The following is a 12,908-nucleotide window of genomic DNA, read 5'->3' as shown; positions in this document are numbered from 1 at the left end:
ACGTAGCGGCTAGCTATTGGCTTGCTAGCCGTACAAAAGGCTTGGGTGGTTTCCGCCCAAGTTGGAGAGAAAGACAGAGAGAGACGGAGAGACGGATCTCTAAGCACTGTGGGTCCTTTCGAACCCAGCGCGTCTTTCTTAAGAAGGCGATAGAGGCTCCAATTGCCAAACCCCTGGAGCCTAGCAAACTCCGGGGCACCACTTACCGATGGCCTCTAGCCTCTCCCCATCACTGATCGCAGCCCAGACGAATCCCTATCCTAGAACCCAGTTATCGACACCACGGAGTCTTAACCGCTCCGGGGATCCTGGGAACAGAACCCAATTATTGACACCACGGAGTCTGAACCACTCCGAGGATCCTGGGAACCGAGTTTTAGAGTCCTCCAACGAGGAAGGAAGCGGAGCTGTACCTGGGAAACTGTCCAGCCTGCACCGTGACCATCTCCGATGTAAGTAAATAATCTTTTCAATCAACCATTACGCCTCTGTGACTGATTCTAGCTCGAGCGTATTACTCCACCCCGCAACTTTTCTCCGGCCCCGCGTGCCCGGGCTGCCGGCCACAGCCCGCGTGCACACAGACGGGCCCGGCAGCCGGCCCACACAGGAATTAATCAAGTCTATGTAGTGATTTGACAAGACTCCTGCATCAGCTGCTGTAAAATAGAAAGTCAGTTAAGGCTTCATCCATAACAAGTAAACTCTGTATGCCTTACTTTCCAGATGCCCAGTTTTAGACTGCCCAGTTTTAGATTGCAGGGGCCAAGCATTAAGTATTCACAGCTGTGCCTGAAACAGTGATCAAAAGATCCAAAAGTGGGGAGGACCCAAGTTCATACACTGCCTCATCCACTAATTCAATGTGGAGCTTTTGATATATCACTATAGTAGGGGTGGGACACCCTTCTGGCAGGTGTTCCTCTATAGCAGGTGTGCCACAAGTTTAAGCATGCCGCAAGCTAAGCCCTACCACCTCCCCAAGGGCTGCTCTGCTCACCACCCAATCTGCTGCTCTGACATGTGCCAAACATGGCAGCTGCCTGTGCCATTTCAGGGTGGCCATCCTTCTTTTATGGCTATGATTACAGCTTATGCAGAGCAAGCTGGGGCAGTGTTAGCACCTACCCACAGCGGCACTAAATCCAGCAGATTATGGGGCCCCTCTTCACATGCAGGTAAAGGTGCAATGGGATCTAATGCTTGAGCCACACATGCATGGCAGGAAGTGTGACTGGGATTGTGCATTAGACCTTTCTGCCTGTGCAGTGGGAGTGCAATCCCAGCTACCCCTTCACCAGCAAGAAGCAAGCTCCTGCACCTGGGAGCCCCCTGCCAGCTGACACCCATCCCAGGCTCTCCTGAAAGTCAGAGACCACATCTGCTGCCATCTCCCAAGTATGAGATGCCCTAGTCACCCCCATGGCTGGGAGCTGCCAGGCTCAGGGGTGCACATGGGCCCCTTTGCTGGGAGCTATGATCAGCTAATGAGGCTCCCAGCCATGGGGCCCCTGGTCACATGTTCAGTTAACATGATGGGAAGCAACTACAAAACTTATTACTCATATTCTATGGAATAACTTTGTAATTCATAGATTTATAGATGTTAGGGTCAGAAGGGACCTCAATAGATCATCGAGTCCGACCCCCTGCATAGGCAGGAAAGAGGGCTGGGTCTAGATGACCCCACCTAGATACTCATCTAACCTCCTCTTGAAGACCCCCAGGGTAGGGGAGAGCACCACCTCCCTTGGGAGCCCGTTCCAGACCTTGGCCACTCGAACTGTGAAGAAGTTCCTCCTAATGTCCAATCTAAATCTGCTCTCTGCTAGCTTGTGGCCATTATTTCTTGTAATTATTCCTCTTTTTATCATATCATTAATTGATTGAATGTGTCAGGTGACCACTAAGGCAGGATTAACTGGTTAATCACACCTTAACTGTAATGTGTAGATGAGGCCTCCAAGCCTACCCAAAAAGCAAGTAGCTCTGCATTACTGTTGCTAAATTTGCTAGCAGTACCTTGGCTAGTTAAAATGAAGTGAGGCATGCTTAAACAAGATGCAGCTAATGCAATGCAGATCTTATCTTACATTTTTGCATAGTTTCCTCATCTATAAAATCCAGATAATATGCTCGCTTCCCTCCACGGGGAGCTGGGGAACAAAAGGTCTGTAATGTATTGAGATAATATAGCAACAAGCACCACAGATACAGAGGCCCAGAAACCCACACAGAAATTAGAATTTTGTATTCAGAATAGACACTAGATGTGGGATAAATAAAACACTTATGAAATAACAAAAAAATACTGTGAGCCTGTAACAGGGTGGCCTCCTCGCCAAGTCTCCACTGGCCGCCCTGCTGCTGGGGTACCAGCCTGCTTCACTCCAATGCCTTGATGGAAAAAATATGAGAGTTGTTACTAAGGCGGGAGGCTACCCATTACTTGCCCTGCTGACAAAGGCCTAATACCCGTTCCAACCTCCTCTCCATGGGTCCCATGCCTCGCAGATGCTACTTCTCCAGCCTATGGCCAAAGCAAACTGGGCACACAGTTGTAGCTCTTTTCTACAGCCCTGGAGGGCCACTCGCACACTACCCCTCTCTCACCAGGGTCCCACTCACTCTTCTGGCTCTCACCCAGCCTCTTTCATACTGCCCTCTCTCTCAGGGCCATACTCATCCCACCTGGCCTCACCCGGCTTTGGGCTTAGCTCTCCTCGCCTCAGTCAGCCCTGGTGCAGTCTGTCGGGTGTCTCCCACTACCCTCACTTGAGCATTGACTGAGCGATTCTATGACTGTAGGCCTATTTCGCTCCTAGCCCCTCACTGGGCCACTATGCCCCCACTGGGCCTCCTCACTCACCCACACTCATGGGGCCACTCTGTTCATTGCCCTTCTCTCAGGGTCTCAGTCACACCCCCAGGCTTTTCTTGCCGCCTGGGTGCGGCCCCAGGTCCCTCCTCTGGCCTGAGCTCTGCCTTAGGGCTCCTTAACAAGCCCCGGACTCCCTCTGTTCATTAGAGCACCACCAGGGATGTGGGGCTGGGGACTTAAGGCACCCCAACCTACCTTTCACCAGGGAGGTAACTGGCCGGGCATTTCCTGGAGGCTCCCACATCACTAGGAGCCCCACCATACAACCCTTTCTCAGCAGGGTGCATTTTACATCTTACCCAGGATGAGGGGTCACCTTCTCCCCATAGCCCCTGCCGTTATCTCCTGATTATAGCCAAAGCAGCCTCTCTGCCTGATGTTACATCCTTCTTTCCAGCAGCAAACTGCAGCCCAGCTTATATCTCTGGGTACAAAATGGCTGCCCTCATCGGGTACCTGACTACTGCCCGTTTTCTGCCCTTAAAGTGGCAGGCACCAAAGATGTCCTGCCACAGAGCCCTTCTTATCCTTTAACAGGAATAAGACAGTAGTTCTCTGGGGCAAGTGGGGAAGGGCATAAGAGCATGTTACTAAAACTGCATCATAATGCACAAGAAGCCTTACTTGTAGGATTTCCTAACTTCTGACTGTGCTACATAAACTATTTTAATGTAGTTTTATATGCCACATGTCAATTGTTGCTTTGACATGTACAGCAAAACACAGATTTGCAAGAGAACTCTTAGATAAGATCAAGGACAGCATTTTAAACAATTCAATGGAGACATGCATCTCTTGATATGCCTGCTGCACATCAGTCATTAATGAATGGGAATCTCAAACAGACAATTTTTATTGTAAAAATAACTGGTGATTTTGCTATGCAATAATTTGACTACTGCAATATATGGTGTCCTGCAACACCAATGTACAAAACAAAAAATTCCATTTTTATTATGAATATTTTCCTGCAGGATTTGACTTCACTAATTATCCTCGTTGTCATCAGTTCATGGTTTTTTGTTTTGTTTTTTTTAAGCAGTTGCCTTTAAGCAATAGTCTACCCTGGTTACAGAAGTAAATAGAAAGAGAGGAAGATATTTCATTAAATGGATTGCATACAGGTAAAATCCATGTGGCAAATATACATATCAAGATATATTCACAATGTTCCATGTACAGATACCAGATGTGCATACATGCTACAATTTCTCTATTTTCCTACTGCACCATCCACCAGTCATTTGTTCCTTACCGGGTTATAATAGGATCTGCAGCATGGTTTGGTCCCCAGCGCCCTAACAGCCCTCGACCTACCAGTCCAGTCCTGCCTACTGGGTTTCTGAAAGAGAAGGTGTTGTAACATTAAATAACGAAACTCTCATGTGCCAATAGTCTGAGAAGTTGTCTTCACTCATATAAGAATCTGCAAAAAGAAAGAAGAGTATGCTTATATAGCATGTGTTGACATGTTGTATCTCAGGCACATAGAGTAGGTTTAGGCAATCAAAAATTGCAGGATGTGCAACTAATCATTCCAACTTATCTCAACAGTTGTCAGTACTGTGACATTAGCAGTCCTGAAATGGACCAAGTCCTACCAATTTCAAGACTATTATTAGAAGCAAGGCACCTTGACTAAAGAATAACAAACCTTAGTGAGATGCAAGCAGCACTAATAAGCAGCAACAGGCTGTTCCCACATGAATAAGCCAGCACACTTAATCAGGCTTTGCAGTATCTTACATTTTTAAATCAATGGTTAGAGCCACCCACACAATTTAAATGGATGCCTATCTTACCCTCAGGCATATAAAGTATGACAAGAGCCACTTAATGAAGAGGAAAGATGGAAGAAATAAGGTTGAAGCGTGGGTAGAACTGTATTAAATATGTCATTATGAAATAAGACTACATGGTGATTTCTAAATTGAAAAAACAGTAAGAGTAACTCCACGGTTGTTTGCTTTGTACAATCCTATAGTTGCCTTTTAATCACATGTTGTGGGCTTGTGGAACTTTAGATGGCCACCCTTTGGTGTTTTGTTAGAATTGCTTTCTAAAACCTACAACAAAAAATTAAATGGCATTTGAGAGGCAATACAATCGAACCTTCAGGTCACACGTCAGACCTCCTGAGGGCTCTAACTTACTCCTAGCCCAAAGGAAAGGATGAAGGGCAATGGGATGGGGTCATATAGCTGTACCACCTAAGGGGCAATCTAGGAAAGAAATGGTGACAGAGCTGCTGGATCAGTTCTACACACCAGTTTAAGGACAGAACCAAAAGAGCATAGTTCACTCCTTGTTCTCTTGTGTTGGGCGAGGTAGCACCCCCCGCTTTCCTCCCAATATGGGCTGTCTAATTGGATGGTTTACATAAGAATTACTTGGCACATTACATGAAAAAACTCGAGCATCCTACAATCTTGGCTTCAGCTTGCTAGTCAACTCTCTCACAACTTGGGTATGAAATACAGGAAAGGAGGTCTAGTATAAATATGAACTTGAAGCACAAACAAGTTCCAATACCAAGGTCCAGATTCACTTTTGCTCCAGCGAAGTACAAAGTGCATCACCATTTGAAATAAAGGTCACTGCATCTGAAGTAAAAGAAATATGCATCCAGAGATGGGAGTATCTACAAGGGAGGGAGCAGGGAGAATGGGAAGGCAGCATTTCCTCAAAAGGCTGAAATATGCTAAACCCGCACATCCTATAGCTGATGTGATAATGCCATCACCCACCCTTGGGTGATATTAGCTAGAGGCCTACCAGTTCCTTGGGCTGCTACAACCCTGTTGGCAGACTTTCTGGAGCCCAGCGTTTGCACAAATAGATGCACAAAGACAATGCACACTTCTAGTCTAACATATAATACCTACTAAACCAGGTACAAACTGACATTAAAGAACCTCTAAAATAATGTCATCATAGAAAGCAGCAAGGGAGAAAGGGACACCTACCTGGGCCGCCCATTTTCAATCTTATACAAGCCACTCAGACTCTTCCTCTCCACTTGTCCATCTTTCTCATTAAACTTGAGAGAAAAGTGTTTGTCACTGGTTTCAGAACAGAATGCAAATAGCAAGTTAATAAACACATCACTCTTCATTACAAAGGTTGTAAATCCATCCAAAATGGCCACAACAGCAGCTGCCACACAAACAGTGCTTGGCTCATCAAATAGCACAGAACTGAATTTTATCCCCATTTTCCAACTGCAATTATAGTCATTAAAATATCAACAGCTGCTAATGGCAGATCTTCACGGTACTTAGAACTGGGGAGATACGGATTTAATTTTTACGTTTCTAATATATTCACTGTATGTTGCATTTGCTTTCTGTTCAAATGTTTTTTGTTTATAGTCAAAAGAATTCTGATCAAAATTTAATATTTCATATTTATTTTGACAAAGATAAAAAAATTCTGTGCTTCAAAATGTTTTTAAAGTATTTTGAGAAATTAGTATACAACAGAACACTGAGTTTTGAAACTGGAAATGGATAAAATTTCTCACTGGTTGGCAACAATTTACCAAATGTCAAGCCTAAGAAGAATATTTACTGAGCACTTGTTTCATTTCAGCAAATATTAATGACACCTGTAACTTTTAAACCCTCCCCTCAGAAGTCTGTAAAGGAGCATTCTTATGTCCAAAAGTAAGTTGGCCATTGTTCAAAATGGTTTGTCAAATATTTGTAACTTCAAATTACTCATTCATTTTCTCTGAAACTTGGTTCACTCAGAAGATAAGGTGGACATCTGAAAATAGATCAGGACTTAAGAATCATGAACAATTAGCGAGAAAATTCACTATGATATTTTGGCTACTTTGCACTAGCATAGCTTAGTCAGTTCTCAAGAGCCTGAAGTAGAAGGTGCTGTACAATAATATAGCCACTAATAACTATGTATGTATGTTAGTGCAGCAAAGTCAGGAAATATGAAAGTTAAGACTAAGACATTAAGTATAACCTTATTCTGCACTCCCCTGATACATTTGTGTATATATACAAAACCTAGGATAAACTGTACAGTAAGCTTAGATATGCACGCATATCTAATGTTGCAGAAAAAGGCATACGGTATTTTTTTAATACAATACAATCACATAATTAGAAAGGGCATCCGAGTGAAGCAGATTTATAGCTGGGCATTCAGTCTTCTGCACTTCTTGACTGCAAAAGCTCAACTCTAGAACTGCATTTCTACATTTTTGTTGTTTTGCAAATACAAGCAAATGAACATTCTCGTAGATCAGGGGTGTTCAATCCCCGGCCCATGTGCCAGATCTGATCCACAGAGCTGTGACAGCCAGCCAGCTGGGCTCCCCACAGGTCGGAAAATCTGGCAGCAGGGCAGCATTAATTGCCACTCCCCTATGGCTAAGTGTCTGGACCCAGGGGGAGCCCAGTGGGCCAGACGGTGTGGCCCTGCACACCACATCAGTTGTGCAGGGCTGGGGTGGCATGGAGGCACAATTTGGGTACTGACCCTGTGAGGGATCTGGTCCATAGACTGGCCCTGCACCACTGATCCCGCATGCCAGGCTAAAAGTTTGAGCACCACTGATGTAGATTACAAAAAACTCTGTCTTGACAGAGCCACAGCAAGGTTCTAGCTCCACAATGTCTGAAAGGACAGACTGAGAGTACTGTGCCATTATACTTATCTCACTGTTTGGAAGGGAGCTCTTCTCCTGCATCAGTAACCCTTTTTACTATCATAGAATTAAGTATATCACAGGACTAGCTACATCTGTAATTTCTAACTGTGCCAAGTACATCCATCCATCCATCCATCCATTCAAGACCACCAACACCTCTTCTGAAGCCACAAGCTCTCAATTTCTGTTGGATAGACACTGCTCACCTGATCTGAGGATCTGCCCACTTGGGTCCAGCCAAGATGGATGCTGCTGTGTACTCCACAGGGCTGTAATCCTTCCACTCAACTAACCAGCCCACTTTGTCACTGGGGACTTTGCTACGCTCAACACTTGATCCTGGATAAGGAGAAGTGAGTGCTTTGCTGTGGTGGGACTTCTCCTTTGAGTCATAATAGCTTGACATATTGACAGAGTAAAGATGAAACCAATGTGCTGGATATACACTATTGAGGAAGGGGAAAAAAAACATAAGTGTTACACATGTGTTACAAGTCATGTGCACTTGTATGGTGCAGGGATAACAGGATGCTCTTTACTTCCATGCCTGTCTTCACTGTGTTGCTATCAATTACTCAATTTCTCAATTACTCAATTTCTTTTGAAATGCAAACAGCAATTGTTTGGTATTGGTGCCTCTGCTCAAATACGCATCGAGAATCGTGCCATAGCTGTTAGATATGCACACCAGTGCCAAATGCAAACCATGTTTTCTCCAAGGTGTAAATAGGGTGAAGGGAATTTTCCAACACTTGATTCAGCAACTCTCTCACTGCCTATCAAGTCATATTATAAAATACATTCACATCAAATAGCATGGTCCAGATGCACAAAAATTATATGAGGCAAAGTTCTTTATGGGTTATATCTTTTTCTGGACCAATTACATGGCTGGGATAAAATTAAACAAGCTTTGAAATGCAAGGCATTTCTTCAAAATTGGAATGCCTTGCATTTGGAAGCTTGTCTAACTTTATCCCAACCATGCTGTTGCCTAATAAAAGATACCACCTACTGAAATCCCTGCTTCTTGTATAATTCCTGGACCATCACAGCTACATCACTCCAACATTAACAAAACAAAAAATATAAAACTTAAACACAGTCTAGCTCAAATAGAAACTAAACACTAAATTAATAAATCTGATTTGGGGAAATATCTATATATGACACATTGCAAACCTACAAATCAACCCTGCTCTGGGCGAAACTGTGGCAATACACAAAGTTTTAATGAAGTTATTTAATTCAAAGTCTGAACATTCCACATAGAAAAAACTTAAAACATTGAGAAAGAGGTAGAGAATCAATAACATATTTGTCAGATAAACATATACATAATATCAGCTGACCACTTATTTACCTGCATTTCAGTAAACCAGAGAAGTTCCCACCTCTGAATTTTCTATTCTCTGGCCTTAATTGTATAACAACTTCTCCAGGACTGTATTTTACAGGTATCACCATATTTGTATAGCCTAATTATCAATTGCTACGTTACAACTCTGTAATATTTATCTAGGCCTGAAAGTTCAAAACACGTGCATGAATTCTGCCCCTAGGAATTCCATAAACTAACTGACACAGCCAATTCAAGTCAGGCAGGAGACCCCATTTGTTTTAAGGGATCTTTAATTACTCAACATTTCATATTGCAAGATGGAGCATTTAAATATGTACAAAATATCCTCCTTCAGCAGTCGTGATCAAGGATTATCGTTTTCCACAACTGTCTTTTCTGTGGGTCCCAAGATGGCTAACGAGGCCAATCCAGGATTGACAGATTCTGTTGCAACTGTGTTGCAGTGGGGTGGGTGGCTCTAGATTCTTGGTTTGGTCTGTGACACGCTGTTTCTACCACTGCCACTTTTCTGTCTCCTGTTGTTGTCATAAGGTTTCAAAGTACTGAGAACCTTGCAGAAGACTCTTCCTCCATTTGGGGTGGTCCTGGGCAACAGTCTCCCTTTCGTACCAGCAGCTCCCTCCTCCTCCCCAACCTTCTGCCCTCCCTCCCACCCCCCGGGCAGGCTGCAAGGCCAGGCAGCAGTGGCCATGAGGATGGCTGGCTCCCCTTTATTTTTAATAAGGTTTTTTTTGTGGATTTCACAGACAATGCCCTCAGCTAATTAAATCAATCCCTGGAAGGCAGAAAGACCATCACAATGAACGTGCTGCTTACATGAACTTTGTCAAAGAATGCCAGATGCCTTTAAGTGCAACTGAGCTTTGGGACTCTGTTTCTGATTAGTTACCACGTATGTCTATGACTTGGCAAAATACTGCTTTACAATTCCAACCAATTCAGCAGACACAGAACATGTGATCTTAGTTTATAGACAAGTGTTAACAACACAGAGACACAGGACATCAACTGCAACTGCTGGTGGATGCTGCATGCTAGAGTTTAGCAACTCAAATGAATGTTTTTTTTATTAACATGAGCATAAATTAGTACATTAGTAGTAATACTCAGAGTAATAATATGACAAACTATACAATATAATTACTTTCCACAGAATTTGCTATTAAATTATATGGTATAAGCCTCTCCACCAATCAGTACCATGGGGCAGGGCCACTGAAACATATCCAGGAAATAGCTACAGAATTTGCTCTTTATGCCACAAACAACCCATGAAAACTGTTTAGTCTCACCGTGATTAGAGTAGATCCCTAGCTATAATATATAAACATACTATTAAAACACCTATTTAGAACGTCCTACATATAAAATAGGTTTATCAATGCAGAACCTCATACACAATGAAAGACTGTGGTCTGAGCAAAACAATTCAACAAACGGAAAGAAATACATTACGTTCTTAGTTACACTTTCCTTGTACGGAAGTGGTGGGATTCCAGGTGACATCATAGCTCAACCTGGAGTACAGTGCTACTTTTGCTTTGGTATGTTCAACGTGACAGGTATGAAAATATATCACGTTTACTTATATTCAATACAACAGAAGTCATTATATTGCTTTTTTAAAAGTAAAAAGTTAAGATTTGTTTAGGTTTTCACACTTCCATGGACAATAAAATACTTTGAGACATTTAAGATCTTGCTTGATTTCTCAGACACATTTACAATCTTCCCATCTAACAAGATATTAGTCACTGAAGGGGAATGTTTAACTTGGTCATTTGCAACTAGTTTAGTACATCTAGATGATGCAGGATTTTGGATAATAACATATGAAATACTTTGCTGCTTCTAGGCAAATTGTAACTGGATGACAAATTAATCCCAGATCCTGTCTAACTTTACATATGGATAACCCCACTCTCATATTTAAGGGCAAGCACGTATTTGTAGGACCTAGTCCTCAGACCTCAAGCTGGTCTCCTCGTTGATTAGGGAGTAGAAGCAAATGGCAAAGCTGTTTTAGTTTAAATACCTGTAGGCCACTTCCCTGAGTGGCTGGAGTAGTGGGTGGAGGAGGTGGCAACTAGAGGCCGGAAGACCAACTGCAGACAGATTGACAGTGAGAGACACCACAGTGACAGTCCGAGCCAGGCAGCACCTTGCCATCACATGCAGGAAGTGCACCAAAAACTATGGGTCTCCAAGCCAGAAACATCCGATTGTAGATGCTTCATTCCCTACAAGAAGTAGCCATGTTTATTTATTCTATAGAATAGTTCATCAGAAAAATAAAGATAGTGAACCTGATTATACTTTTGCCAGTTTTAGAGGCATAACTCTACTGACTGCAGTGAAATCAAACCATCTTTTTGGCAGTGACCCAGTAATTTTAAAACTGTGCATTTTAGATCTCGCGTTAAAATGAATGAAAAACCCTAGCAAGCAAAGCGCCTCCTATTATGCTTTTCCACACAGCAAAGTCTCCCTTAAAAACTCATGCTTGGGTTTATTCGATGACAATAAGCGGCAGTTAGGTAAACCTGTCACTGTTTTCATCTCATCAAAAGGCATCACAGGCTCAGCTCCTAGTCTGCACCAATTAATCATAGAAAATTAGGGTTGGAAGGGGCCTCAGGAGGTCACATCTAGTCCAACCCCCTGCTCAAAGCAGGACCATTCCCAGCTAGATCATCCCAGCCAAAGCTTTGTCTAGCCAGGTCTTAAAAACCTCCAAGGATGGAGCTTCCACCACTTCTCTGGGTAACCTGTTCCAGTGTTTTACTACCCGCCTAGTGAGAAAGTTATCGTACTATTGAACCTAGACTTCCGTTGCTGCAACTTGAGACCATTGCTCTCCGTGTTCTGTCATGGATTTAAACGACCACGATTTACACACATATGCCCAAAAGGCTTTCTGCAGGATTTTTTTTGCCTGGCAGCACCATTTGCCCTGCTGTGGTGGGCTGAAGCTTGGCTAGAGCACAGGAGAGCTCGATCCTTTGCCCCCATGAACCCTGGTCTTGGGGAGGTGTCCTTTAGGGGCCCTGCCACACATTCAAATGCAGGCTGGCTGGAAACCACCTCCAGCCCTATTACACCAGCGCTTCCTAACCTTGTCCTCAGCATGACCCCATTTATGGCCCCATTTCCTCAGCATGGCCCCTCACACCCAACCCACAGCCCCCACCCCACCTGCTAACATTGCAACCCCATTTGGGAACCGCTGTGTTCCACGTTTTCATGCACCGACTCCATAGCCGGTCGGCTTTCTTTCACCAAAGGGTCCTTTTCAGCCTGTGATCATTCCTGTAGGTGCGGACGGTCCACGTGTATCGCGCAATCGGTTTGGCAGCGAACGGCGGGATCGACCGGTTAACATTTACTGCCAGCCAGTGGTGCTACATGCGTAACGTGTGACAGGGTCTCGAGCCTGCGCAGAGAAACAAGCCGCCCCCGACTCGGCCGCGCCGAGCACTTGCCCCCAGCACCAGGAGCTTGAAGCTGGCGATTCCCCCGCCAGGAGAGGGAAGATGGCCCTTTCCCCGGCCCTCCACTGGCGGCCGCTTACCGCCCCGGGCAACTCAGGCCGCCTGCAGACACCAACGCTGCACCACCCCGCCCCTCTCCGCAAGAGACGGCTGGTGATAGGGCAACCGCCGCGTCCATCACTTCCAATCCACCACCCGATTGGGCTCGTCGTTTCCGGTAGCTGCTGATTGGAGCGCTGTGTCACCTGCCCCGCTCCGCTCCGCCCCACCCCGCCCTCGCCCTCGCCCTTGCCCTTGAGCCGTTTTGTTCTTTCCTACCCGCTGGGGACACGAGCGCCAGCTGCCAAACCGCGGGTTCCTTCCCGAGCGCGAGCGCTCCAACAGCTGTGACATCGGGGGCGGGGGCGCCTCCCGATTGGCTGCGCTCCTCACACTCGCCGAGGGAGGGGGTGGGAGCAATGTGCCCTTTCAGAAGCGTAGGCTGCGGCCTCGCACGGGGGG

The 12,908-nt window shown here is 44.9% G+C and overlaps 1 protein-coding gene across 7 annotated transcripts in view; it reads right to left on the bottom strand.

The window, feature by feature from the left end:
* The window catches only part of NUDT9 (nudix hydrolase 9), a 24,632-nt gene extending 11,755 nt beyond the window's left edge, over positions 1 to 12,877 (bottom strand). For 2 of the 7 annotated variants that reach the window (XM_006018098.3, XM_025197263.1), the window contains exons 1-5: positions 12,488 to 12,617; positions 10,952 to 11,156; positions 7,760 to 7,999; positions 5,848 to 5,943; positions 4,137 to 4,223 (exon numbers count right to left, since the gene is read on the bottom strand). In XM_006018098.3, the coding sequence (XP_006018160.1) occupies positions 4,137 to 4,223; positions 5,848 to 5,943; positions 7,760 to 7,999; positions 10,952 to 11,085 (557 nt within the window). In that variant the 5' untranslated portion in view covers positions 11,086 to 11,156; positions 12,488 to 12,617. The other 5 variants (XM_006018099.3, XM_025197260.1, XM_006018100.3 and 2 more) reach the window with 5 other exon arrangements.
* Between the last annotated feature and the right edge of the window lie 31 nt (positions 12,878 to 12,908).

This window comes from Alligator sinensis, unplaced genomic scaffold, assembly GCF_000455745.1.
Source record: "Alligator sinensis unplaced genomic scaffold, ASM45574v1 scaffold125_1, whole genome shotgun sequence".
Classification (NCBI taxonomy): domain Eukaryota; kingdom Metazoa; phylum Chordata; order Crocodylia; family Alligatoridae; genus Alligator; species Alligator sinensis.
Note: the sequence above shows the minus strand (reverse complement) of the source record. Positions and strands in the feature narration are given on the sequence as shown.